This window comes from Nomascus leucogenys, chromosome 12 (genome assembly GCF_006542625.1).
Source record: "Nomascus leucogenys isolate Asia chromosome 12, Asia_NLE_v1, whole genome shotgun sequence".
Lineage (NCBI taxonomy): Eukaryota > Metazoa > Chordata > Mammalia > Primates > Hylobatidae > Nomascus > Nomascus leucogenys.
The window spans coordinates 14,207,783-14,235,461 of record NC_044392.1 but is presented as its reverse complement, the minus strand read 5'-3'; the positions used below and the strand labels follow the sequence as shown (position 1 = coordinate 14,235,461).

Here is a 27,679-nt window from a genome sequence, read left to right as displayed (position 1 = left end):
CATCTCTGAGTCTGTTTCTTCACTGGTGAAACAGGGCCATGGTATCAGCTTTACTTTCATGAGTGAAAACATTCTGTGGTAAAATGCTGCTTGTATTTGTTATGACTAGTGAGAGTAACCCAGACTTGATTATTCTTCAGGACTCTTGGAGAAAGCACCTGGGGTGAAGCGACTAAGCTCACTGGATGACAAGATCCCCCACAAGTCACCATGCCCAAGACGTACCATCTGGCTGTCTCGAAGCCAGTCAGACATCTTTTCCCGTAAGCCCCCACGTACAGTGAGCGTCTTGGACCCATACTACCGGCCACGAGATGGTGCTGCCCGCACCCCCAAAGTCAACCCTTTTAGTGCTCGCCAGGACCTCAAGGGGGGCAAGATCAAGTTTTTTGACCTTCCCAGCAAGTCTGTCATCTCTCTGGTATTTGACCTGGATGCACCAGGGCCCGGAACTATGCCCCTGGCTGACTGGCAGGAGCCCCTGGCCCCACCTATTCGCCGGTGGCGTTCCTTGCCTGGTTCGCCTGAGTTCTTGCATCAAGAGGCCTGTCCATTTGTGGGCCGGGAAGAATCGCTATCTGATGGGCCCCCACCACGCCTAAGTAGTCTCAAGTACAGAGTTAAAGAGATCCCACCATTCCGGGCATCTGCCCTACCAGCTGCTCAAGCCCATGAGGCTATGGACTGCTCCAGTCTCCAGGAAGAAAATGGTTTTGGGTCCAGGCCCCAGGGGGCCAGTCCATGCCCTGCGGGTGCTTCTGAGGAGATGGAGGTAGAAGAAAGGCCAGCAGGCTCAACTCCAGCCACCTTCTCCACCTCGGGCATAGGCCTGCAAACCCAGGGAAAGCAGGATGGGTGAGGGGGGTTGGTCCCTGCCTCACCCTGGGGATGGACCTTCAGCTGAAACCATACGGCCCCCTAGGTGCACAGCCTTGATTCTTCCCTGGAGCCTACAGAGCAGGCAGGCTAGGCCAAGCTAGGCTCAAATTCTGGGCTCCCAGTGCCCACTGGCTGTGTATGACAGGGGAGGCAGCAGTGAGAGGCCTTCCTAGTCAGGGCCAACAGCTGATACCAAGCCTCTGAAATCCGGCAAGGAGGTCTGCCTCCCACCAGACCCCCTCCAGTGTACTTCCCCAGATAGGACCAGAGGATGTCTAGTTCTAGGCTGAGCTGGCAGGCAGCTGTTACCCCGGTCCTTTCCCCACCCCAGGTCTGTCTCTTGCCCTTTCTTGGGGCATATAAGCTACTGAGTGGAACATGGAGCTGACCAAGAGGCCAAAATGGGCATGGCTGTTTCCCAGACCTGAATATTGGGGTATATACTTCTTGCCAGTATTCTAAGACACTTGAGTAATTGCTGTTTGCACTTACTGCATGGTCAGACCACGTCACTACATTTCTATGCAAGGGGACAGCAAGGCAGCGTGGTGGTCATGGCTCTTAGCTAACCTATTCAAAGACCTTTTCCCATTGATTAATCTATTTTCATATTTATAAAGGAGTCTTAATGTTCTGCCCCATAAGACTTTCAACCTTGTGGTTGGGAGTGGGGCTGGTTTTGTAGGCCCTAGGGCCTGCTTCTATGTATTTGTCAACATGTGATACATTCAGTTGGTTAAATGGTTTATACATGGACTGATTTTCTTCCCTTCCTGCCATGGCTGGAGCTTTGGGAACAGTCTGTCCTTACAGAGCTGCAATAAGAAATAACCAAAGATGAAGCTGGTCAAATATTTTCATAACTTGCTTCTGTTGTTTTTTTGTAAAACTTTCCCAAGACATTTTCAGACTTAAAAATAAAGTCGGTGTTACAGGTGCTGGTCAGCCTTCTTACTTGTACCTCAGACACTGGGATAAAGGAGGTGGTCCAGGGCAATGCAGTGATATGTCTGCCAGGACATTCCCCCACCCCTAAACTCAGTAATAATTGAGGATGACATTTCAGGCTAGAGAGACCCAAAATACCTCTGTTCCACCTGAGTGCAAGGTGGAAGTTGCATCAGCTACTGCCCCAAGCGAGCTTCATCTTCTGATTGTGGGCTTTGGAGGAACGGGAGAACTGGCTCTTGGCCACTGTGAGGGGTACAGCTTTGCCACTCAAATATACCTTATTGTGGCATTCAGGGAGCCAGGGTCCAGAGCTGCAGGGCTGCGGTCCCTGGCTCACTTCCACATAGGCCATCACATAACCTGTCATAAAAGCATCAAAACCAGCCCGGTGCAATCCATCCCCAGGCACTGGGTTAGGACTGGCTTGGCTCCCTGGCACTTCTGAGGTAGCTGTATCAGCTATTTCAGGCCTTGCTGCCTTAATCCCCATCTCTAAGTCATTTTTGTTGCCTTGCTTGGAGTGAGGCGGGTTCCTAGTTTCATCCTCAGCCACCTCCTGCTCGGTTTCTTCAGCCTTGAGGCTATCCCCACAGACCTGCTTCTTGGGAGGACCATCCTTAGCTTCCCCAGAGGTCTGTGTCCCCGCTAGGTTCAACAAAGCCCTCTTCCGTTTTTCCCTACGTCGTCGCCGTCGCCGCTTGTCCTCTGCCGCAGCCTCATCAGTGTCAATGATAAGGTCAATATCGTGGGACTGAGGACACTGTGGTCCCAGGGGGCACCAGCCATAAGCCTAGGGGTGGGAAAGAGGCTTAGAAAGAGGCTCCAGGCATCAGAACCTCCCCTCCCAAGAAATAGGTGGGTGCTCTCACCGAGAAGTTGTCACAGATGCTGGTGGGATGAGGACGGTGGGTTGCTGGGGGCAGGCAGCAGCGGTAATCAATATGGTCCCTCATGCTGGAAGGATAGTTGCAGAACTCCAGGGTAAGGTGTGGGCTGCCAGCTGCCCGCTGCTTCCCATTTTCCCGTTCACTGCAACAGCGCAAGAGGGTAATGGTCCACTAGCATATAAGCTCCATAAGAGCAGGGTTTTGTGGTCTGTTTTGTTCACTGCTGAATCCTCAGCACCTAAAACACTGCCTGGGCACACGGTAGGAGCTCAATAAATATCTTAAGTGAATGAAATAAACTCGTATCAGGCCCCACCCCTTTCCCTCAACCATTTCCTCACCATTTCCGGAAGGCATATTCTAAGTAGGAGGCCACGAAACGGGCATGAAACTCAGCAGCATATTTGGTGTCATAAATGCCTGCTGGGAACATCTCACACAGGTCAGCGGTGAAGGTTCCCAGACTCTCAGGGAGGTGTGCATAGAAGTTCTGGTACAGGAACACCAAGTCTATAAGGCCATTGTGTAGCACCAGAGGCCGGCGGGCTCGGATTAGCTCCAGGAATAGGGTCCGTACTGACTGGCTCTGGCTCTCATCACCCTAGGCGAAAGTAAAGGGGTCAATGAGGAGGACAGAGTCCCCCAGGGAGCCTCTTCTGCTGGGCACTTATCCCAGACTTCCCCACTTGGAACACTCTCTCTCTACCTTACCCAATGCTACCCACCCTCCTCATACCAGTCTTGTTTCCCAAGCCCTGTCACTAGTGATTCCCCATACTCCCTAAGAAGCAGATTCTCCCCAGACATCCAGCCTAGAGTAGGAAGAAATAAAGTCACAGAAGGGGCAGACTCAAGGCTAGGGATGCTGGAGGCCTACCTTGTCATTGCCCTTATGGTAGGGGATGCCTTGGGCATACTGCTGGTTGAAGTTGAAGCCATGCTGTATCAGGAACTGCACAGACTTTGGTTCTATGACATACTCCTCCATGCACAGCAGAGTGAGATTGAACACTTGAACCAGATAGGAATGTTCACCCTGGGAGAAAGAGAAGTCTGCTATATCAAGATTTCGGAGAGCCAAGCTAGGAGGATGCAAAAGCTTAAGAATGATACAGTGGACTCTGGGACTCAGCGGGCGAAAGGATGGAGGCAGGTGAGGGATAAAAGATTACGCACTGGGCACAATGTACACTGTTTGGGTGATGGGTGCACCAAAATCTCAGAAATCGCCACTAAAGAACTTACTCATTTAACCAAACACCACCTGTTCCCCATAAACCTATTCAAATTAAAAAAAAAAAAAATCTATCAAGTTAAAAAAAAAGATTTGGGAGAAAAACGCTTCATATCTGATGTTCCCCAGAATCTCTCTACCCTCCTCCCCACAGCCACACCTAGGATTGGGGTGAGATCAGCTCATACCTTGTCTGGCTGCCGCTTGAAGCAGGCAAGGCCCAGGGAAAGGATAGAACGGGTCCTGGCAGCATGACACACGGCCTTGTAACGTTCCTCGATGCACCTTGGGGTTGGGTATGGGGGTTGCTGTGGCTAGGAGTTAGCCTTATGAAGGACCCAAACCACCCAGGTCTGTGACCGTCCCCCCTCCCCCAATCCACAGTTGAGGGCTGGCACTAAAGAGAACAGGGCTTATTATACTTACTGGTTCAGCAAACTCTTCCTGTCCCCAAGCCCACTCAGCTCCTGTGGGTAGGTAAAGGGAGGGTTGTGACAGGCCTCTAGCACCAGCCCCTTCACAACCACCTGCCCTCCTTGTTTCCCAACTCTCACCGTGTCCACAGCCACGAAATTAGCTGTCTTTATGGCTAGCAGGAGGGATGGCCACATCTCCTTGAAGTTGTTGCTTTGCACATCCACTACAGGAACCTGGACTACTAGTTCCTCCCCAGATGTGCTTTTGCCGACACCACCTGGGGGTTAGGAGGGTGATGGATGTTCATGCTTAAGGAAAGAGCCCAGGGGAACAGACACCAAGCTAGGCCACGGTGATGGTGGTGAGTGGGTAGTTTCCATTGGTAGCTTTTCCCACAAGCCTTTGTATCCCACGTGTTCTACACACAGGCCTTGGAGTGGAGAATGCCCTGAATTTAGGGAGAGGAAGCCTGAGTCTTCTAGTGGCTTATATGAGCCTGGGTAAATTACTTCCCACCTCGCTGTCACAATCTGTAGAGGAGAAAGTTAGACTAGATGACCTTTGATTCTTTTTTCCCATGTCCTGCAGGAAACATTTTGCAGGGCTTGAAGATCTCAGCTCCCTTAATATCCCACAGGGATCCATACTACTGTTCTCATGGTGCCCCAGCGCCACAAGCAACAGCTCCCAGTAAGCCCCAGAGCCTGGCAGTGCCCCACACCAGAGCTCCCAATACGTCCTACCTTCCTTTGGATCACAACGCTCAATCCACTCCACTGAACTGAATCACAACTATTATTACTAACCGTTATGAGCTCCAAACTACATCTCCCGCCATGCCTCCACCAGCCCCATGCTCCCAACGCTCCAGGCTTTGGCAGCCCGAGCCGCGGTGTACAACGGGACTTGTAGTCTCCTCGTGGCTAGTTCAGGCGGAAGGAGCAGTCCTCTGAAGCTTGAGGGGCCTCTAGAACTATGAGCCCGAGGCCTTCCCCTCTCCCAGAGCGCAGAGGCTTTGAAGGCTACCTCTGGGAAGCCGCTCACCGTCGGAAGCTGCGGGAGCTGAAACTGCGCCATCGTCACTGTCGGCGGCCATGACACCGCTCGTCTCCCGCCTGAGTCGTCTGTGGGTACGCTAGACTTGCGCTCCGTGTCCTGGCGCGGTTCAGGCAGTCGGGGATGGGGCGGGGTCTCGCCGTCGGGTCGCAGAGGGGTCGAACTTCCGTTCAGACCTCCCGGGTGCGGCGCGGGGAAGGCCGCCCGGCGCGCGCTAATTGCCTATTGGCCTGTGCTGCTGGCTCGCCGCCTGGGTGGACCCGAGCCACGCCCCCTGGAGTGCGCCGGAAAGCCGGGCGCGCTAGAGCTCTCGGGAGGTAATCTTTCTCTCCCGCACTCGCGGCGGGAACGTGGGGCTTCCGTGCTCTGCTGTCTTCATCAGCGTGGGCCGGGGGTGGGGGGTAGTGGGGTGGCTGGGTTTGGGCTTTCCAGAGAAGGTGACGCTGCCTGAGCTGAGCTTAAAGCACGCCCAGGCGTTAGACTAGGAGAGGGTCGGGTGGGGGGAAAAAAGGGCGTTCTGGGCATGGGTAAATTCCCAGAGAGGATGGAGAGCTCAGTGATTTCCAGAAAGTGAAAGAGGCGAGGAGAAGGCCATCGGTGGAGGGTGTAGGGCGACTGATTGGTAGGGAAGCTTTTGAAATAATCCAATCAAGAGATAATGTGAACTTGAATTAAGGCTGGCAATATGGATGGCGAGGAAGGGACAAATTGTGAAACAGCTAGGCGGTATAGTCGAACTAGAGGGTGATTGAACTTGAAAGAGCTTCCTAAGCCGGGCGCGGTGGCTCACGCCTGTAATCCCAGAACTTTGGGAGGCCGAGGCGGGCGGATTACCCGAGGTCAGGAGTTCAAAACCAGCCTGGCCAACATGGTGAAACCCCGTCTCTACTAAAAGTACAAAAAAAATTAGCTGGATATGGTGCAGGTGCCTGTAATCCCACTACTTGGGAGGCTGAGGCAGGACAGTCGCGTGAACCTGGGAGGCGGAGGTTGCAGTGAGCCGAGATCACGGCATTTTGCACTCCAGCCTGGGCAACAAGAGCGAAACTCCGACTCAAAAAAAAAAAAAAAAAAAGAGGTTCCTATTGGAGACTAGTCCCTCCGTAAACACTCCGATTCCCATCCACCTCTGCCTTCCAATGCTTCTTTGTTCCTCATTGTTTATAGTTCATCTTCAGCTTCTCTCAGCTGAGCCCATTTCATCATTATTCAGAATTGCTTGGGCCAGGCGCAGTGGCTTATGCCTGTAATCATTTTAGGAGGCCGAGGTGGGAGGATCGCTTGACCCTAGGAGTTCAAGACTAGCCTGGGCAACATAGTGAAACTTTGTCTCTACAAAAAAAAATTAAAGGCCGGGCGCGGTGGCTCACGCTTGTAATCCCGGCACTTTGGGAGGCCGAGGCGGGCGGATCACGAGGTCGGAAGATCGAGACCACGGTGAAACCCCGTCTCTATTAAAAATACAAAAAATTAGCCGGGCGTGGTGGCGGGCGCCTGTAGTCCCAGCTACTCGGAGAGGCTGAGGCAGGAGAATGGCGTGAACCCGGGAGGCGGAGCTTGCAGTGAGCCGAGATTGCGCCACTGCACTCCAACCTGGGCGACAGAGCGAGACTCCATCTCAAAAAATTAAAAAAGAAAAAGAAAAAAAAAAAAAATTAAAAATTAGCTGGGCATGGTGGTGCACACCTGTAGTCTCAGCTACCTGGGAGGCTGAGGCAAGAGGATGGCTTGAGCCCAGGAGGCCGAGGCTGCAGTGAGCCGTGATCTCATTGCACTCCAGCCTGGGTGGCAGAGCAGCAAAGTGAGGGACACATTGTCTCTAAAAAAAAAAAAACTTTGGATTTCTCCTATCCTAAAAAAGGGAAACTCTTTTGACTATCCCCCATCCCATTAATTCATTTAACAGGTATCTATTGTGTACAGTTTACCTGGCACTGACTTTGGACACACACCAGTCAACAAAAGAGAATCAGTCCTTGAACTCAAGTCGTTTTTTACAGTCAAGTTCAGGAAGTACACACTGATGGAAAGAATCAAAGTAATGTGAAATTACATTAGGTAAGAGCTACAAGGCAGAAATATGTGATAGGATAAGATGAGGGGACCTGATTTGGACATTTCAGTCAGGACTTGAAAAATGATTCGATGTTAGGTAAAGTATAAAAGAGTCCAAACAGAGGAAATGGATTGTGTGAGGCCCCAAGGTGGGCAGACACACTTGAGGTGTTCAAGCAACTAAATTCAGTCAGCCTTGGCTAGAGCATAGTGAGGGGATAAGGCAGATGGTGCCCGGATCACTGGACCTGCAAGGCTGTAGTAAGAGGACTGCCTTATAAGAGCAAGGGTGTGGCAGCCAAATCCCTCCAATGGCCTATAAGGTACTTTGTGACCCTTCTCTCCCCACCTCATCTGGTTTACTTCTCTGACCTCTTCTACCACTCAGTCCCATCTCATTCCATTCTAACCACATTGACCTACTTACTGTACCGCAGACATACCAGGCACCCTCCTTGGGGCCTTTGCACTCATTTAGAATGCTTTGGGTCTTCCTTGACCACAGTCTTTAAAATTGCAACATTAAACCCCACCTTGGCACTCTTTTTTTTCCCGACTTGGTCTAATTTTTGCTTTTTATGCTAATCTTTATCACCTAACATCTTATGGAATTTACTTATGTTCATTATTCCTTTTCTGTCCCCGTTAGAATATAAGCTCCCTGAGGGCAGGAACTTTTGATGTTTTATTTACTGAAGTACGCCAAGTGCCTAAAACTTCTTGGCACCTATTAGGGGGCTCCATAAATATTTGCTCAATCTTTTTTTTTTTCTTTAAGAGACAAGATCTTGATGAGCCCAGGGTGGAGTGCAGTGGCACAATCATAGCTCACTGTAGCCTCGACCTTCTGGGCTCAAGCTGTTCTTCACTTCAGCCTCCAGAGTAGCGGGATTACAGTGTTGAGCCACCACAACCAGCTTGCTGAAGAATTAATGACCCATAGTAAAGGCCTAGAGTATTTAAAAAAGAAAAAGGAAACGAGGAAGGAAGGAAAGAGGGAGGGAGAAAAAAAGAGAAAAGAAAGAAAATAAAAGAATAGGCCGGGCGCAGTGGCTCTTGCCTGTAATCCCAGCACTTTGGGAGGCTGAGGCGGGCGGATCATGAGGTCAGGAGATCGAGACCATCCTGGCTAACACAGTGAAACCCTGTCTCTACTAAAAATACAAAAAATTAGCTGGGCGTGGTGGTGGGCGCCTGTAGTCGCAGCTACTCAGGAGGCTGAGGCAGGAGAATGGCTTGAACCCGGGAGGCGGAGCTTGCAGTGAGCTGAGATTGCGCCACTGCGCTCCAGCCTGGGCGACAGAGCGAGACTCTGTCTCAAAAATAAATAAATAAATAAATAAATAAATAAAAGAATATAATGGGGTGTCACCAGGCGCCATGGCTCATGCCTGTATCCCAGCACTTTGGGAGGCCAAGGCGGGTTGATTGCTTGAGCTCTGGAGGTCGAGACTAGCCTGGGCAACATGGTGAAACCCTGTCTCTAACAAAAATACAAAAATTGGCTGGATGTGTTGGTGGTGTGCGCCTGTGGTCCCAGCTGCTTGGAGTTGGGTGGGAGGATTGCTTGAGCCGAGGAAGCAGAAGTTGCAGTGAGCCAAGATCACACCACTGCATTCCAGCCTAAGTGACAGAGTGAGACCCCATCCCCCTCAAAAAAAAAGAATGGGAAGCCATTGAAGGTTATAAGGAAGGAAGTGACATGATCTAGAAAAGGTTCCTTTGCTCTTTGGAGAATGGATTGTAGAATGAATGTGGAAGTAAGCAGGTTTGGTGAAGGAAGTTTGGCTATGAAGGGAAGGAGGGTGGGATTTGATTGTGTACGAGCCAAGGGGAAAATCTTTCCCTTTGCCCTCTGAAGATCTGCTGAAAAACTCAGCTCACAAAAGGCAGGTTAACTGGAGAAAAGGCATACAAATTTATTAACATGCACACTGGGAGAACCACAAAGTGATTACCCATCTCCCTACAGAGTTCGTGAGTTTATATACCATCTGGCAAAACAGATTATGGGAGGGGTGTCTCACATGTGTCCATGTGGAGAGGCCACCAAACAGGCTTTGTGTGAGCAACAAGGCTGTTTATTTCACCTGGGTGCAGGCGGGCTGAGTCTGAAAAAGGAGTCAGCAAAGGGTGGTGGGATTACCATTAGTTCTTATAGGTTTTGGGATAGGCGGTGGAGTCAAGAGCAGTGTCTTGGGGGCAGGGGTGGATCTCACAAACTACATTCTCAAGGGTGGGGAGATTATAAAGAACCTTCTTAAGGGTGGGGGAGATTACAAAGTACATTGATCAGTTAGGGTGGGGCAGAAACAAATCACAATGGTGGAATGTCATCAGTTAAGGCTATTTTCACTTTTGTGGATCTTCAGTTGCTTCAGGCCATCTGGATGTATACGTGCAGGTCACTGGGGATATGATGGCTTAGCTTGGGCTCAGAGGCCTGACGAGGGGTAGAAGAGAAATTCTGTTTTTCTGTTTTTGTAGAGACCGGGTCTTGCTATATTGCAAGCCTAATCTCGAACTCCTGGGCTCAAGTAATCTTCCTGCCTTGGCCTCCCAAAGTGCTGGGATTACAGGCCTGAGCCAGCATGTCCAGCTCTATTTGTTTTTAAATAAACTGAACTTTTGCCAGAAGGAGATTCTGTTGAAGGGCAATAAAGGATTACTAGGGAGAATGGAATGGGGACAGAGATTAATTTGTTAATAGTTCTCTTTGGAATTTGAGTGATCCTGAGGTACACAATACCTGTGAAAGGGTTTGTTCAGGTGTGGTTACATGTTAGTCTTAGCGGGAGGGGAAGAAAAAACAAGTATTCTTTTTAGTGGGTTTGGACTTTAGGCAGATAAAGAGTTCCAGAGAACAACTTTGTCCCGGCTTTGGGAGAGTCTGGGGTGGAAGGATCAGAGAGACCTTGAGGCTTCTTGAGTTCAGCATATCAGAGGGCCATATTTTGGGGTATTGGTTTCTTTTCTTTTTGTTTTTTTTTTTTTTTTTGAGACACAGTCTTGCTCTGTCTGTGTTGCCCAGGCTGTGCAGTGGCATGATCTCAGCTCACTGCAAGCTCTGCCTCCTGGGTTCAAGCCAGCACGTCCGGCTAATTTTTTTGGATTTTTAGTAGAGATGGGGTTTTGCCATGTTGGCCAGGCTGGTCTCGAACTCCTGACCTCAAGTGATCTGCCTGCCTTAGCCTCCCGCAGTGTTGGGATTACAGGCGTGAGCCACCGTGCCCGGCCTGGGGTATTGGTTTCTGAGTTCCAACAGTTAGACGGGATTGGAGGAGCAGGACTCTGAAGAGGAGGAGGGTAGGACAGTGCAAATGGAGGTAGATTTGAAGTTTTTGTTTTTTTTTTTTTCTGAAGGAGGAGGCAAGCTCTTTTGATGAAAACGAGGTGGTAAAGTCAAAGGTTTGGGGGGAGAGTTTGATACAGAGGCTTAGCAAGGACTGCATTTTATCACAGTATAAGAATGCTGGTTGTGGATTTGAAAGAACAAGTTGCTTAATCTCCATAAACCTCAATTTCCTTATAACTAAGGTGGAGGTGATACAAGTACATACCTCATAGAGTCACCAGGAGATTGAGAGATCTGGTAAAGCTCTTCATGGGGTCTGACATAGAGTAGGCACTCACAAAGTATCAGCTAATTTTAGCTGTTAGGGAAAAGGCGGCCATTATAACAGTCAGGGAGCAGTGAAAATCAACCAGGCACATTTTCTAATTGTTGATGGTCAGCCACCTATGATTTACTAGATCAGGAAAAGATTAGGAATAAAAATAGCTAATCTCTATTCTCCCACTGATTTGCCATCTGTTCTCAGATCTTTTGTCCCTCTGTTCCTTGGTTTCTTCTAGGATAAAATGAAGGTTTTGGACTAGATGACTACTAAAGGCTGTTTCAGTGTAACCATGCTACGTCTCTAAGAGGCAGAGAAACCTCCTACCCCCATTGTCCCAGACACACCTAAACAACTCCTATCCACACACACAGTCACAGTAAGCATCAGAGATACACAAATGCTCCCAAACAGGAGGCTTTCGTCCTTGACCCATCCCAGCCCTGGCCTCTCAGTCTTTGCATGTCTCCAGGGCTGTAACGCTGGCCCCCTTGAGGCCACTTGCTCAGCTGTACTAGTTGTATCTCAGTGCTGCAGCCAGCCAAGAGTAAACCCGTGAGCATCTTGAGAGTGCTTGAGAAAAGCTGGACCCTACATGAATGGTAGATGAGAGGGAGATGGCTATCACCCTTGGAAGGCCTCAAGATTCGGCCTCATCGTGACTGACTGCTTTGGCTGGGTCTTTTTGTTTCAGGCCATCATGAGGAAGCCACGAGCAGCCGTGGGAAGTGGTCACAGGAAGCAGGCAGCCAGCCAGGAAGGGAGGCAGAAGCATGCTAAGAACAACAGTCAGGCCAAGCCTTCTGCCTGTGATGGTAAGGAACTCGGTTGTGACCCAAGGCTCATTAGCCATGAAAGGGGGCAGATTCAGGCTGGGAAGGGATTGTGATACGTATCAAGACATTAAGAGACTTACTAAGGGCCAGGTGCGGTGGCTCACACCTGTAATCCCAGCACTTTGGGAGGCCGAGGCGGGTGGATCCCTTGAGCCCAGGAGTTTGAGACCAGCTTGGGTAACATGGTGAAACCCCCTCTCTATGCTCGCATGGTGGTGAGCGTCTGTAGTCCCAGCTACTCGGGAAGCTGAGGTGAGAGGATTGCTTGAGCCTGGAAGGCAGAAGTTGCACTGAGTCAAGATAGTGCCACTGCATTTCAGCCTGGGCAACGGAGCCAGACTCTGTCTCAAAAAAAGAGAGACTCAATAAGGGTGTAATTCTGACTATATTGCTGTGTGACATTAGGATAATTGCTCTGAATGGCTGCTTTCTTACCAGTAAAATGGAGCAGTAGTTCAGCATTTCCTCCCTCATGTGGCTTTCATGGGACCAAATGAGTTTATGAGCCTGAAAGTGTTTTGTAAATAGGAAGGTCCTGCACCAGTATACATTATAGCTGGCTAAAACTGTTAGGTTTTCATTATGGCCCAGAGACGAAGAAGCCAGCAGTACCACCCTGAGAAAATTAAGGCCGGAAACTTAGCCACAGCTACACACAATTACATAACTCTGGTCTGACTCCAGCTCCAAAGCTTAAGGGGGTTGGTTGGGGGAAGCCCTAAGTAGGAGCATACTGCCACAGGCTGCTGTGTCCCAAGACCCTGATGCACAGCCTGTGCAGGGATGATTCCTGAGTGTCCTGGGGCCCCAGCAGGCCTGGCCAGGCAGCCGGAAGAGGTGGTATTGCAGGCCTCCGTCTCCTCATACCATCTATTCAGAGACGTAGCTGAAGTCACAGCCTTCCGAGGGAGCCTGCTAAGCTGGTACGACCAAGCGAAGCGGGACCTACCATGGAGAAGACGGGTAGGCGGGTGAGGAGCAGGGACAGTGGGTGGGAGGCAGGCACCCAGCCCCCTCCACCCTAACTCCTCATCTGGGGTTGCATTGACAGGCAGAAGATGAGGTGGACCTGGACAGGCGGGCATATGCTGGTCAGTACATCTCCTGAGAGCAGGGCCACTTTGCCTCGAGGCCCTTGGGTCTGGGGGCTGTGGGCCAGGTAGGGCAGGTCAGCAGTGTCCTCATGCCAACCCCTTTCCCCCAGTGTGGGTCTCAGAGGTCATGCTGCAGCAGACCCAGGTTGCCACTGTGATCAACTACTATACCGGATGGATGCAGGTGACTCCAGGGGAGGAAGGGAAGGGTCATGGGTCAGACCCCAGATGAGAGCCTCTACTTTGGGATTGGTGTAGAGAAGGCTTCCTCTACCACCCTCACCCTTGACCTTGTCTCTTTCTGCCTGCCTGTGGCTATAGAAGTGGCCTACACTGCAGGACCTGGCCAGTGCTTCCCTGGAGGTGAGAGCCACCCTAGGGTAGGGGAAATAGGAGCGACAGAGGGACGGACGGGTGATCTCTTTGACCTCTGATCCTACCCACAGGAGGTGAATCAGCTCTGGGCTGGCCTGGGCTACTATTCTCGTGGCCGGCGGCTGCAGGAGGGAGCTCGGAAGGTAAGGGGATGGCAGGAGGGTAGGAACCCAGGAGTCTTGGGTGTCTCATAATCTTGAGTCTTGCACTCCAATCAGGTGGTAGAGGAGCTAGGGGGCCACATGCCACGTACAGCAGAGACCCTGCAGCAGCTCCTGCCTGGCGTGGGGCGCTACACAGCTGGGGCCATTGCCTCTATCGCCTTTGGCCAGGTGATCCCACCGCCCAGCCCCACTTTGTGCGTGCCCAGCCTCCTTCCTCCCAGCCCAGGCTAACTCTTTGGCCCCTCTGTGCCAGGCAACCGGTGTGGTGGATGGCAACGTAGCACGGGTGCTGTGCCGTGTCCGAGCCATTGGTGCTGATCCCAGCAGCACCCTTGTCTCCCAGCAGCTCTGGTAGGATGTTGGGGTAACAAGGGTGCTTCAGGGGTGTCTCCAAAGGAGCTCTGGCTCACAGCAATGTTCCCTCCTTTTAGGGGTCTAGCCCAGCAGTTGGTGGACCCAGCCCGGCCAGGAGATTTCAACCAAGCAGCCATGGAGCTAGGGGCCACAGTGTGTACCCCACAGCGCCCACTGTGCAGCCAGTGCCCTGTGGAGAGCCTGTGCCGGGCACGCCAGAGAGTAAGCCTACTGGGGAAGGGGCAGTGAGAAGTCCTAAGGAGTGACTCTGCCCTATGACACTCAACCCTGTGCCTCTCAGGTGGAGCGGGAACAGCTCTTAGCCTCACGGAGGCTGTTGGGCAGTCCTGACGTGGAGGAGTGTGGTGAGCACCAAACCTAGCCCCCACCCCAACCCTTCCTGGCCCAGTCAGAAGCCCCATTCCAGTTCTTCCTCTAACCTGAGTAAGATTCTGCAGAACCCGGCCAAAGCCTGCTCTCCAGGTTGGCCCCTGAAGCCCTCTTGCCCTGAGTAGGGTTCGGGGATCTCCGTTCCCAGCTCCCAACACTGGACAGTGCCACCTGTGCCTGCCTCCCTCGGAGCCCTGGGACCAGACCCTGGGAGTGGTCAACTTCCCCAGAAAGGCCAGCCGCAAGCCCCCCAGGGAGGAGAGCTCTGCCACCTGTGTTCTGGAACAGCCTGGGGCTCTTGGGGCCCAAATTCTGCTGGTGCAGAGGCCCAACTCAGGTACCTGGATACTGGGCGTGGAGGGCAGTGGCGTGAGTAACGAGAGAATGGAGGGAATCGGCAGCTAAGTCCTGACCCCTGCCTGGCTGCCCTCCCTCTCAGGTCTGCTGGCAGGACTGTGGGAGTTCCCGTCCGTGACCTGGGAGCCCTCAGAGCAGCTTCAGCGCAAGGCCCTGCTGCAGGAACTACAGCGTTGGGCTGGGCCCCTCCCAGCCACGCGCCTCCGGCACCTTGGGGAGGTAAGTGAGCGGTGGAACAGCCAAGGATGTTGGCTCTTGAGGCTATATCCACAGGCCTATTTGAATCCCTTGGCCCTTCCTCCAGGTTGTCCACACCTTCTCTCACATCAAGCTGACATATCAAGTATATGGTCTGGCCTTGGAAGGGCAGACCCCAGTGACCACCGTACCACCAGGCGCTCGCTGGCTGACCCAGGAGGAATTTCACATGGCAGCTGTTTCCACCGCCATGAAAAAGGCACTACCTTTGTTGTCTTTGTTGTACTTCCTTGTGTTTCCTACATGTTCTACATGAATATATTACTGTGTAAACAGGAAAAAAAGCATTTTTTTTTTTTTTTTGAGACGCAGTCTCGCTCTGTTGCCCAGGCTGGAGTGCAGTGGCGCTATCTCGGTTGACTGCAACCTCCGCCTCCCGGGTTCAAGCGATTCTCCTGCCTCAGCTTCCTGAGTGGCTCAGATTACAGGTGCCCGCCACCATTCCCGGCTAATTTTTGTATTTTTAGTAGAGATGGGGTTTCATCATGCTGGCCAGGCTGGTCTCCAACTCTCAACCTCAGGCGATCTGCCTGCCTCAGCCTCCCAAAGTGCTGGGATTACAGGCATGAGCCACTGTGCCCGGCCATTATTTTATTTTATTTTTTTGAGATGGAGTCCCTGTCACCCAGGCTGGAGTACAGTGGTGCGATCTTGGCTCACTGCAACCTTTGCTTCCTGGGTTCAAGTGATTGTCGTGCCTCAACCACCCGAGTAGCTGGGATTACAGGCGTGTACCACACCACCATGCCCAGCTAAGTTTTATATTTTTTGTAGAGATGGGGATTTCACCATGTTGGCTAGGCTGGTCTCAAACCCCTGGCCTTAAGTGATCCACCCACCTCTGCCTCCCAAAGTTCTGGGATTACAGGCATGAGCCACTGCACCTGGCCAAAAAAATTGCTTTTTTTTTTTGCTTTTTTTTTTGAGATGGAGTCTTGCTCTGTTGCCCAGGCTGGAGTGCAATGGCATGATCTTGGCTCACTGCAACCTCTGCCACCCAGGTTCAAGTGATTCTCCTGCCTCAGCCTCCCAAGTAGCTGGGATTACAGGCGTGTGCTACCACGCCTGGCTGATTTTTTATTTTTGAATTTGTATTATTTTTAATTTTTGGGAGGGAGACAGCATCTCCCTCTGTCACCAAGGCTGGAGTGCAGTGGTGTGATCTCAGCTCACTGCAAACTCTGGTTCCCAAGTTCAAGTGATTCTCCTGCCTCAGCCTCCCAATTAGCTGGGATTATGAGCTTGCACCACCATACCCAGCTAACTTTTTTTTGTATTTTTAGTAGAGATGAGGTTTCACCATGCTGGCCAGGCTGGTCTCGAACTCTTGACCTCCAGTGATCCGCCCGCCTCAGCCTCCCAGAATGCTGGGATTACAGGTGTGAGCTACCACACCCAGCCATGATTTTTTGTATTTTTAGAGATGGGGTTTCACCATGTTGGCCAGGCTGGTCTCGAACTCCTGGCCTCAAGTGATCCACCCGCCTTGGCCTCCCAAAATGCTGAGATTACAGACATGAGCCACCATGCCTGGCCAAAAAAGCGTATTTTAAACAAAAGTACTGGGACATGAAGTTAAGGGCAGAACACCGGTTTATCTCTTTTGGAAAAAGTGCCAGCCCTCACCTCCCTGTCTTCTTGTCTAGGTTTTCCGTGTGTATCAGGGCCAACAGCCAGGGACCTGTACGGTAAGTCTCCTAGGCCTCTCCCAACCGTGTCTCCCCAGGCCTGAGTCCATAGGTTTTTAGTCAGTTAACTGACGAATGTTTGGGTGAACATTCTCCACTCCAGGCTTCACTGGAGAGAGGAATAGTTCTTGACCTGGAGACCTTGCATTGTGGGGTGCAGGGTAGAGGGAAAGGAAAAAAATGATGAGGACGCTGCAGTGTCACAGGTGTGTGAAATGCGTGTGCTGGGTTTTGGGTTTTGTGGGATATGAATTGTGGAGCCATCAGTTCTTTTTTTTTTTTTTGAGACAGAGTCTTGCTCTGTCACCCAAGCTAGAGTGCAGTGGCCTGTTCTCAGCTCACTGCAATCTCTGACAACTGGATTAAAGCGATTCTTCTGCCTCAGTCTCCCAAGTAGCTGGGATTACAGTGCCCACCACCACGCCCAACTAATTTTTGTATTTTTAGTAGAGACAGGGTTTCACCATGTGGACTAGGCTGGTCTCGAACTCCTGACCTCAAGTGATCTGCCCGCCTTGGCCTCCCAAAGTCCTGGGATTACAGGCGTGAGCCACCACACCCATCCATGGGAGCTATCAGTTCTATCTGGGAGACAAGGATCAGGAAAGGCTGTTTGGAGGAAGCAGCTGGTAATCTGGGTCCTAGAAATGAATCATTTTCTTCAAGTTTGGAAGGGGAATCAACTGTAGCAATGTTCTTTCCAGTCCCAAGAGTAGTGTGAGCAAAGGTGGGGCCCAGTGCAGGCTGCAGTGCTCAAGGAGCTGTGAGCAGTTGGTTTAGCTGGAAAGGTTAGCAGGGCCTGCTGGGTCAGTCAGGGTGTGAGCCCTAGGCTGCTGACCCATTTTAGGTAGAGGAGAGAGGAGTCAAGATTTGCATTTTTAGGACAATTCGATTCCCTCAGGCAGCCTTTTGGAGGGTTGATTGATGGGGCAGATACTTGAGGCAGGATGAAAGCTCTACAGCATTCCAGGCTAAGCCTGAGCTAGATCAGTAGAGTCAGGGAAAAGGAGGGAGGACAGGGTGAGGATTCTCTGCTCCCCCTTCCCCAACTACAAGGCCTCCCTCCTTCCATTTTTTTCGCAGGGTTCCAAAAGGTCCCAGGTGCCCTCTCCGTGCAGTCGGAAAAAGCCCCGCATGGGCCAGCAAGTGCTGGATAATTTCTTTCGGTCTCACATCTCCACTGATGCACACAGCCTCAACAGTGCTGCCCAGTGACACCTCTGAAAGCCCCCATTGCCTGAGAATCCTGTTAGTAAAGTGCTTATTTTTGTAGTTATTTTATGTTATATTTTTTTGAGATGGGGGTCTTGCTATGTTGCTCAGGCTGGTTTCGAACTCAGGTGATTCTGGCCTTAAGTGATTCTCCCACTTCAGCCTCCTAAAGTGCTTGGATTACAGGTATGAGCCACCACGCCCGCCCTTTTGTAGCTATTTTGGACAGCCTTCCACCCTCTCCCTAGCCCCCTCACTCCTCACATCTGAGGGAGGGACCCAGAAAAGTGTTGATGTTCTGCTTGGTCCTGACTTCCTCTGGCTGAACTCCCAGCCAGCCCTGGGCAGATGGGGTTGGGGGGGTGTTCTGTCCAGACTGATCTGTTCTCCATCCCCCAGGAGAAAGGCAAGGCAGCTACAGGGAGAACCTGCCAGTGGCTGACACCCAACACCCTCCGTCTAGGTCTCACGTCAGCTCTGATTGGAGCGGTGGCATCACTCCGGAGCAGGTAGTTGGGCTTAACTCTCACCCAGCCCCTCCCCACCTGCAGTGGTCGCTCCCTAGGGGGAGAGGAAGCACAGGAGAAGATTTGTTCTGTTTTAAATTCCTACCTCAAATACGAAATCATTTATTTAGGGTTATGTTACATACGGAGTGAAACAATACAGAAAAGCAAAGGGCTAATAATGACAGGATTTGAGGAGTGGGTGGGAGGAAATAGAATCATCAGGACACAAGGAGGACTCGAAAGTACTGGTTATGTTCTATTTCCTAGTGTGTAATTCTATTATTGTTCTTTGTATCTTACATATTTATTATAGACTGTATATAAGAAATATTTTAGTTTTAAAAAATCCCACCTCTTTGGAGCCCAGTGAGAGACATGGCTTCTGGCAGGCAAGATGGGAGTCACACCTGCCCCCTGGAGGCAAAGCCTTTCACTAGTTGAGCCTCCTGCGGATGTTCCTTAGTTCTGTGCTGGTCTCCCCAGAGCTGCAGGACAGCTGGCTGCACCCAGCTCTGGGCATCCTTAAGCTTCCTGGCTCCTGGCAGCTTGCTCCTGTATGGACTGCCACAGAGCTCTGATGTTGCCCTGACCAAAGCCAGTGGCCCCCTGCCTCTGAATCAGCTCCAAGAAGAAAGTGTCCTCAGTAAAAAGGGACTTGGTGAAAACCTGAAGCAGAAACTTGCCTTTATCACCATCTAGCAGGATCCCCTGTCGAGCAAGCAGATGAGGCTCGTGCCCTGCAGCTCGGATCTGCCTCTCTTTTCCTGGCTGCTGGTAGTATGCCCCAGGGGGAGCCAGGAACTGGCCTCCAGCAGTCGCCACCCCCTCAGTGGCCTCCACAATGTTAGGAGTATACAGCCCGACGTGCTGCAGGCCTGGCCCCTTGTGCCGGGCCAGGAACTGCTCCACCTGGTCCTGTCGTGTGGTCGCCCCCGGCAGGGACTCAGCCAGCACGAGAGTGGGGACAATGCTGCCCCGCTGGGCCTGCAGGGCTGTAAGCCTCAGTCCCCCAAGCCCAAACCCTGCTGTCATTTCGAGGCCCAGCTCGGGATCCTCACCTGGGGTCAGCGGCAAGTGGCAAAAGCCCAGGCAGTCGTGGAACCAGCGCAAAAGTGTGGGGGAGCTGCCGGGGGTGCAGGCCAAGGTCAGGTGGTCCACGCGGCTGACCCACCCGGGGCCAGGCGCAGAGGACACGGGCCTGAAGCCGGGTAGGAAGGATCCGCGGTAGCCGGCGCGCTCCAGCAAGGTTAGGCTGAGGTTGCCGGCGGGCGAGCTGACCACGGCATAAGTGGCGGCACCCTGCGCGTCCCGCACGCGAACGGGAGGGACAGGCACGCTGCAGCCCAACGCTGCCAGCTCCCGGGTTGCAGCGCCGGCGTCCGCCACGTCGAAGCACAGGTTTGTGGCGCTGGGCACTGCATGACGCGGGTTCAGGCCGTAGAGCGGCTCTCCAGAGCCTGCGCCCTCGTTCACCAAAAAGACCGCGTCGCCGCTGCGCAGGGCCAGCTGCCGCCAGCCGTCCACCTCCCGCGAAGCCAGGGGCTGGAAGCCGAAGAGGCGCTGCAGGTCCCGGGCTAGGGGCTGCCCCGCGGGCACGTGGAAGGCGATGTGGCACAAACGAAGGGGGGGCGCGGCCATGGCGCTCTGGACGGCGACCTAGACTTGTCCTTCTGGGGCCGCTCACTTGTGGTTGCGGACTTCGGGACTCTCAGTCCTGGGCTGATCGTCCGGAGTTGGGGAGTCCAATTCACCCCGCAGATCGCGTTCCTCGCTTTCTTCCGGAAAGAAGTCACCCGCCTACCCCTGAGAGTTCGCGGTTCTCCCTGCAGCGCCACCCCAGCCAGGAGCAGCCTCTGGACCACCGGGTCTCACTGAGCCGAGCTGCTAGTTGTGAGAACCACGCGGAGCCTGTGCTCGCGCCAAGCAGGAGAAAGAGGGTGGAGCCCGTGACTCCACCTTTGACTCCCCACCCCCTCGCCCACAACCTGTCGCCTAGGATACTGCGGTGTCGCTGCGCTGCTCTTTCCCGGGGCCTCACGCCCGGTCACATCCTTGGGCACTGAGCCTCCCTTCCCCAGCCCAGGAACTCACAATGGCTGCCTTCACTCGGCGCCAGGCGCTGGGCTCCCACTTGTCCCCCCAACCTCACAGCGAAGGGACTCAGCCCAGGTTCAGGGAAAGAGTTGGAATTCTCTCTCCACAAGAACGGAATTTCTTAGGACTTTCATGTTTTTTCTTTAAGTTCTGGAGTTTGCCTCTAAGTCTTAATGTTCCCTGGAATACACACACACACACACACACACACACACACACACACACGTTTATGTTTTGAGACAGGGTCTCACTCTGTCACCCAGGCTGGAGTGGCACAATCACAGCTCCCTGCAGCCTCCAGCTCCTGGGTTCAGGCGATTTTCCTGCTTCAGTGCACAAATAGCTGGGATCACAGCCGGACGCCACCACACCCAGCTAATTAAAAATAATTTTTTTTTTTTTTAGAGATGAGGTCTTGCTATTTTGCCAAGCTGGTCTTAAACTCCTGGGCTCAAGCCATCTTTCCACCTCAGCCTCCCAAAGTGTTGGGCAATCTCTCAACCAGTCCTGTCTCTTTCTTCAGTCTCACTTCTGTCAACATCATTTAACCCCCGGTCCCAAGCAAGATTTGGAGGAAAAATCTGAGAGTTCGGGATCTGAAAGGAACAGCTACCTGGCTGTCCTTCCCCTTCCCCGTCCTTTAAGGACTGGAACTCAGGCCCTCCTTGCTCTTTGCAGCTTCCTGACTTGGCATTGAGCCAGAGATTTCTGTAGTGGGGGCACTTCTGGCTCTGGAACCCAGAATTGTGTGAGATGACTGGATTGTGGAATTTGGAGTCTTCTGGAACTTCAACTGAGTGGCCCTTGAAGGGTTAGGGAAGGGTATCCAAGAAGGGCAAAAGGCATAAGCAAAAACTCAGTAAGAATGTGAGCCAGACTCTTAGAGGAGCAATGGGCCGTGCTGTTAGGGAGGCATTTAGGATGAATGCCACAGTCCAAGGCATCACAAGAGATTTTTTTGTCAGGCAGCCTGATCTATTGTGTTTCATTGGCAAGAGGGAGAAGGATGTCATAGGGGACAGGGGCTAGCTGGATGTCATGGTGTTCAGGCCTGGAGGCAGGAGGGCAGTACCCAGGAGCTGGTCAGGGTGGTAAAAGGTACTTGGTGCTACTCTGCAGACCAGTGAATGTGAGGACATGAGTTCCAAAAGCCAGATGGACCTGGGTTTGAATCACCAGCAACACTTACCGCCTGTGTGGGCAAGTTGCTTAACGTCTCTGAGCCTTAATTTGCCCATCTGTAAAAATGGAAATAATAGTACCTACTTCAAAGAGTTGTGATTAAGTGAGGTGGAGTAAGTGTTCAGTAAATAGTAGCTGTGGCTATTGTAGTTACTGGTTTTTTTTAATTAATTTTATTTTCCCACATGTTCTAATATTTATTTATTTTAAAAAGTTTTTTTAGGGCTGGGCACAGTGGCTCACACCTGTAATCTCAGCACTTTGGGAGGCTGAGGCAGGCGGATCACCTGAGGCCAGGAGTTCAAGACCAGCCTGGCCAACATGGCGAAACCCCATCTCTACTAAAAATACAAAAAATTAGCTGTAATCCCAGCTACTCGGGAGGCTGAGGCAGGAGAATCACTTGAACCCAGGAGGCGGAGGTTGCAGTGAGCCAAGATCATGCCATTGCACTGTAGCCTGGGCAACAAGAGAGAAACTCTGTCTCAAAAGAAAAAGAAAAGAAAAAAGTTTTTTTAGAGATGAGGTCTCACTCTGTCACCTAGGCTGGAGTGCAGTGGCATGATCATAGCTCACTGCAGGCTCCAACTCCTGGGCTTAAGCAATCCTTCCACCTCAGTCTCCCAAGTAGCTTGGGACTACAGGCACTCACCACCTCACCCGGCTAATTTTTTGTATTTTTAGTAGAGATGGGGTTTCACTGTGTTAGCCAGGATGGTCTCGATCTCCTGACCTCGAGATCCGCCCACCTCAGCCTCCCAAAGTGCTGGGATTACAGGCGTGAGCCACCACGCCCGGCTGGTTTGCTTTATTATACTTAGCTTAATTCTTTGCATACAGTGCAGCAAGAATAATTATTTGTTACGTAGGCCTTTTAAATTGGCTTGTTCCGTAGAAGGAATCTGAGATTACTTTTTAAAGCCAAGCCCAGCCATGGATTTGTACCATCAAATACCTATGAGTTGGGAGAATTCCTCTCCTCTTGAGGTTCCTAGATAACTTGGAGTTCCTGGCCTGCTAGAAAGTGACATTCTTTACTTACTGCAGATCAGAAACCCTACACAGGGACTGTGCACACAAAATATGAGGCCAGTTTCCCAAGGGCTTTATTGGCTTCATAAGTCAAGTTTGATTCGTCAAAGGAAAGCACACCATTCCAGTCAAAGCCTTGGAAAAATAACCAGTTTCACCAATTGTGTCCTGTTACAAAAGAAAACAGATTCTTATTGCACTTACACAAATAACTATACTGCCATAACTTAAGAATACTCACAGATAGTTTCCAAATTCTGGAGAAAATCAGGTAGAGAGAAACAAGTATGCTCCAAATTTCGTTCATGGGAGTATATTAAATTGTTAAAAGCTGTCAATAGCTCAAAAGAAAAGTTTGACTTTGAAAAGCAAAACAAAGGATTAGCAATATCTTAAGCAAAACGTTGAAAAGATCACTCCAGTCTCCTATTAGTTTAGTTCATGCAGTTAATTTCTGTCCTGCTGGATATTAATGAACATTTTATTTTATTTTATTTTTCTGAGACAGAGTCTCGCTCTGTTGCCCAGGCTGGAGTGCAGTGGTGCAATCTAGGTTCACTGCAACCTCCACTTCCCCGGTTCAAGTGAGTCTCATGCCTCAGCCTCCCAAGTAGCTGGGACTACAGGTGTGCACCACCAAGCCTGGCTAATTTTTTGTATTTTTAGTAGAGACAGGGTTTGACCATGATAGACAGGCTGGTTTGGACTCCTGACCTCAGGTGATGTGCCCACCTTGGCCTCCCAAAGTGCTGGGATTACAGGAATGAGCCACTGCGCCTGGCCTTAATGAACATTTTAGCTCTTCAAGAGGCCTGAACGTTTTTCCTCCATTCTGATGTCATAATCTCCAAAGTTATCAGAAACCTGCATTCAATAGCACCTGTTAGAGCTTTACAGCCGATTATAAAACCACCTTCTAAAGAGGACCAAAACAAGACAACAATTGTTTATGGACGACAAAAAGTTTTAGGGTAGCCATAAAGTCAAAATTGACAAGGATATCTGTTATTACTTCAGTCTCTAGACGACCAAAAATAAGACAACAATTGCTTATGGATGACAAAAAGTTTTAGGGTAGCCATAAAGTTACAATTGACAAGGATTTCTGTTACCTTTGTGGCACACAATAATTTTAACCTAACAATTATAATTATTACTGATAATGTACACTAAGATATATAAGAATTATAGGAGTCTCCCATAACTTTGGAACACATACCAATAATATATTTATACAAATATAGCCCTAAAACCACCATTTTATATTTGACAATGTTTCCTGTATTATTTTATGCCAAATAAGCCAAATTTTATCTTCATATTAGTGTGTTTCTTTTTTTTTTTTTTTTTTTTTGAGACGGAGTTTTGCTCTTGTTGCCCAGGCTGGAGTGCAATGGCACAATCTCGGCTCACAGCAACCTCTGCCTCCTGGGTTCAAGCCATTCTCCTGCCTCAGCCTCCAGAGTAGCTGGGATTACAGGCATGCTCCACCATGCCCGGCTAATTTTGTATTTTTAGTAGAGACGGGGTTTCTCCATGTTGGTCTGGCTGGTCTCGAACTCTGCACCTCAGGTGATCCGCCTGCCTCGGCCTCCCAAAGTGCTGGGATTACAGGCGTGAGCCACTGCGCCCGGCCTATTAATGTTAAACTTAATTTTAATAAAACCTTGTAGACACATTTACCCAATTTTAATGTTTGACCGTAAGGTAAGATTTTTATAGAACCTTTTTAACCCTTTATAATTTTTGTTAAAGAGCAGATTAGTGGTTTAAGAGAAACCCATTGTGCTTTTATTTTAATGCTCAATTTACAGAAAAACTGGATGATACCCTTTCAACTTTAGCCAATGTTTACACATAGAATTTCCTTTACAATTAACCTTTCAAAACTTGCTTAAACCTTCAAAACAATTCTTCAATCTTTTAATCTAGGTAAAAATCCACATTCTTCATGCCTCCTTATAATCTTTTTACCAAAAGCATATGTAAACTGTTTTTTCAGTAGTTTTAAATACATATTACACTGTTACCTTTTAGCAACTTTTACTTTTGTTAGTAAGTTTGGGGTTTTAATTATGTAGTAGGTGTAGAGCCTGGGACCTAGACAGGAGTGCAGATAGGGTCTGACTTATTCCAGCATTTAACTCCATGTGTCCTAGATCTTACCCAGCTGCAAAGCAGACAAGTTGTACAGCTAAGAGTTATAGTGGCGTTTTATAAAGCATTCAGCAGGCCTAATCACTTTTAAATTGTACAACATTCCCTTTTATAAAATTTTTTCACGATTTACGCTGACAATTTCTGACATGCCTCGGCTTTGTGACTTGTTGTAAACATCCCTCTCTTTAAACAACCAGTTAATTTACTTTAGAACAAGAATTTACCATGTAAGTTTTTTTTATATAAATTCTCTTTTCTTTAATACCAAAGATGATACCAGTCCTTTCCCAAAACAAACTTCCTTCATGTCTGTGTACTAGACTGCCTGAGGCCATAACATTAGAAGTTAGGGTATTTCACTAAATAGTTCAAGATGTAGTTATCTTTATTAAACTAACATTAATGTTTCATTTATTCAAAAATTACACAAGCAAAGATTATTCTGTTTGGGCTGAGTTACAGTTTTTTAGCCTTGATGCCAAATTTTGACACCTTGTAGTATTTGGCAGAGATAAGTATGAAATTGCTTGATCAATAAGTGTAAACAAAAATGTATGCTGGCAACTCTTTTTTTCTTTTTTTTTTTTTTTTGAGACAGAGTTTCACTCTTGTTGCCCAGGCTGGTGTGCAATGGCGTGATCTCGGCTCACTGCAACCTCTGCCTCCCAGGTTCAAGCGATTCTCCTGCCCCATCTTCCCAAGTAGCTGGGATTACAGGGATGTGCCACCACGCCCGGCTAATTTTTTTGTATTTTAGTAGAGACAGAGTTTCTCCCCACTGTTGGTCAGGCTAGTCTCGAACTTCTGACCTCAGGTGATCCACCCACCTCGGCCTCCCAAAGGCCTGGCTAACATGGTGAAACCCTACTAAAAATACGAAATTAGGCCAGGCGTGGTGGTTTACACCTGTAATCCCAGCACTTTGGGAGGCTGAGGCAGATGGATCACCTGAGCTCAGGAGTTCCAAGACCTGCCTGGCCAACAGGGTGAAACTTCATCTCTACTAAAAATACAAAAAGTAGCAGGGCATGGTGGAATGCACCTGTAATCCTAACTACTTGGGAGACTGAGGCAGGAGAATCATTTGAACCTGGGAGGTGGAGGTTGCAGTGAGCAGAGATTGTGCCACTGCACTCCAGCCTGGGCAACAGAGCAAGACTCTATCTCAAAAACAAAACAAAACAAACAAACAAACAAACAAAAATTAGCCAAGTGTGGTGGTGGGTGCCTGTAATCCCAGCTACTCGGGAGGCTGAGGCAGGAGAATCACTTGACCTGGGAGGTGGAAGTTGCAGTGAGTTGAGATTGTGCCACTACATTCCAGCCTGGGCAACAGAGCAAGACTCCATCTTGAAAAATAATTGATAAAAAATTAACTGGGCATGGTGGCGCACACCTGTAATCGTAGCTACTTGGGACACTGAAGCAGGAGAATCACTTCAACCTGGGAGGCGGAGGTTGCAGTGAGGCTAGATCGCACCACTACACTCCAGCCTGGATGACAGAATAAGACTCTGTCTCAAAAAAAAAAAAAAAAAGTACTCGTGACATTGAGTTACAGGACTTGGACTACAGGGTCTGAAAAGGACACCAAGTCCTGCTAAATCTTAAACACTGACAGCAATTAAAGCCCCATCTTTAGGTCTGGAAGAAGATGCCAATCAAAATAAACTGCATTCCTGAGACACAGGGCCAAAAATTAAACCCATTCAATACTGCAAGGCCCAGGGACTATCACGGAAGAGGTGGGTGCATGAGATTGTAAGGGCCAATTTGAATGATAAAATAAGTTTAGTTTCTCTATAAATTAATTATTAATGTCAAAGGTACACTGATGCAAGGCCAGCATATAGCCACTGTGTCATATTAAAAAGGCTTTTTGTTTTTTTGTTTTTTTGCTTTTTTTGAGACGAAGCCTCACATTGTCGCCTGGGCTGGAGTGCAATGGCTCCATCTCAGCTCACTGAAACCTCCACCTCGCGGATTCAAGCAATTCTTCTGCCTCAGCCTCCCAAGTAGCTGGGATTATAGGTGCCTACTGTCAGGACTCTGAGCCCAAGCTAAGCCATCATTTCCCTGTGACCTGCAGGTATACATCCAGATGGCCTGAAGTAACTGAAGAATTACAAAATAAGTGAAAATGGCCTATTCCTGCCTTAACTGATGACATTACCTTGTGAAATTCCTTCTCCTGGCTCATCCTGGCTCAACAACTCCCCCACTAAGCACCTTGTGACCCCCAGCCCTGCCAGCCAGAGAGCAACCCCCTTTGACTGTAATTTTCCACTACCTACCCAATCCTATCAAACAGCCCCACCCCATCTCCCTTTGCTGACTCTCTTTTCAGACTCAGCCTGCCTGCACCCAGGTGAAATAAACAGCCTTGTTGCTCACACAAAGCATCTGATGGTCTCTTCACATGGATGTGAGTGAAATTTTGGTGCCATGACTCAGATCTGGGGACCTCCCTTGAGAGATCAATTCCCTGTCCTCCTGCTCTTTGCTCCGTGAAAAAGATCCACCTATGACCTCGGGTCCTCAGACCAACCAGCCCAAGGAACATCTCACCAATTTTAAATCAGGTAAGATGCCTCTCTTTACTCTCTTCTCCAACCTCTCTCACTATATCCTTCAAAATCTTTCTCCTTTCAATCTTGGCACCATCTTTCAATCTCTCCCTTCTCTTAATTTCAGTTCCTTTCCTTTTCTGGTAGAGACAGAGGAGACACATTTTTTCCGTGAATCCAAAACTCCGGCGCCGGTCACGGACTGGGGAAGACAGTTTTCCCTTGGTGTTTAATCACTGCAGGGACACCTGCTTGATTATTCACGCATGTTTCAGAGGTGTCTGATCACTGCAGGGATGCCTGCTTTGATC

The 27,679-nt window shown here is 50.0% G+C and overlaps 4 protein-coding genes across 24 annotated transcripts in view; 2 read left to right on the top strand and 2 right to left on the bottom strand.

The window, feature by feature from the left end:
- TESK2 (testis associated actin remodelling kinase 2) overlaps positions 1 to 1,817 on the top strand; it is a 116,817-nt gene extending 115,000 nt beyond the window's left edge. For all 3 annotated transcript variants that reach the window (XM_030823778.1, XM_030823777.1, XM_030823776.1), the window contains one exon: positions 141 to 1,817. In XM_030823778.1, the coding sequence (XP_030679638.1) occupies positions 141 to 859 (719 nt within the window). In that variant the 3' untranslated portion in view covers positions 860 to 1,817. The remainder of the gene's footprint in view (positions 1 to 140) is intronic.
- TOE1 (target of EGR1, exonuclease) lies at positions 1,730 to 6,031 on the bottom strand. The gene is made up of 8 exons (XM_003278654.4): positions 5,413 to 6,031; positions 4,506 to 4,645; positions 4,378 to 4,418; positions 4,140 to 4,236; positions 3,595 to 3,753; positions 3,059 to 3,318; positions 2,700 to 2,859; positions 1,730 to 2,620 (listed from the first exon to the last, which is right to left on the bottom strand). The coding sequence occupies exons 1-8, from the start codon at positions 5,462 to 5,464 to the stop codon at positions 2,000 to 2,002; spliced, it is 1,530 nt and encodes a 509-aa protein (XP_003278702.1). The 5' UTR covers positions 5,465 to 6,031; the 3' UTR covers positions 1,730 to 1,999.
- On the top strand, positions 5,210 to 27,162 carry MUTYH (mutY DNA glycosylase). Of its 19 annotated transcripts, none has more exons than XM_030823781.1 (17): positions 5,210 to 5,498; positions 11,791 to 11,911; positions 12,744 to 12,895; positions 12,984 to 13,023; positions 13,137 to 13,210; positions 13,348 to 13,389; positions 13,473 to 13,544; positions 13,620 to 13,733; positions 13,819 to 13,916; positions 13,997 to 14,141; positions 14,221 to 14,284; positions 14,458 to 14,646; positions 14,749 to 14,885; positions 14,971 to 15,123; positions 16,571 to 16,612; positions 17,696 to 17,860; positions 27,149 to 27,162. In XM_030823781.1, exons 1-16 carry the CDS (start codon positions 5,463 to 5,465, stop codon positions 17,825 to 17,827), a joined length of 1,611 nt encoding a protein of 536 aa, XP_030679641.1. In that variant the 5' UTR covers positions 5,210 to 5,462; the 3' UTR covers positions 17,828 to 17,860; positions 27,149 to 27,162. The 19 variants fall into 19 exon arrangements, with proteins under 19 accessions (XP_030679641.1, XP_030679642.1, XP_030679640.1 ...); XM_030823782.1 differs by lacking the exon at positions 27,149 to 27,162 and adding an exon at positions 18,224 to 18,236; XM_030823780.1 differs by lacking the exon at positions 27,149 to 27,162 and adding an exon at positions 17,953 to 18,215.
- Positions 18,423 to 20,421, bottom strand: HPDL (4-hydroxyphenylpyruvate dioxygenase like). Its single transcript, XM_012511187.2, has one exon. The coding sequence runs from the start codon at positions 19,969 to 19,971 to the stop codon at positions 18,856 to 18,858; it is 1,116 nt and encodes a 371-aa protein (XP_012366641.1). The 5' UTR covers positions 19,972 to 20,421; the 3' UTR covers positions 18,423 to 18,855.
- Positions 27,163 to 27,679: the final 517 nt, after the last annotated feature.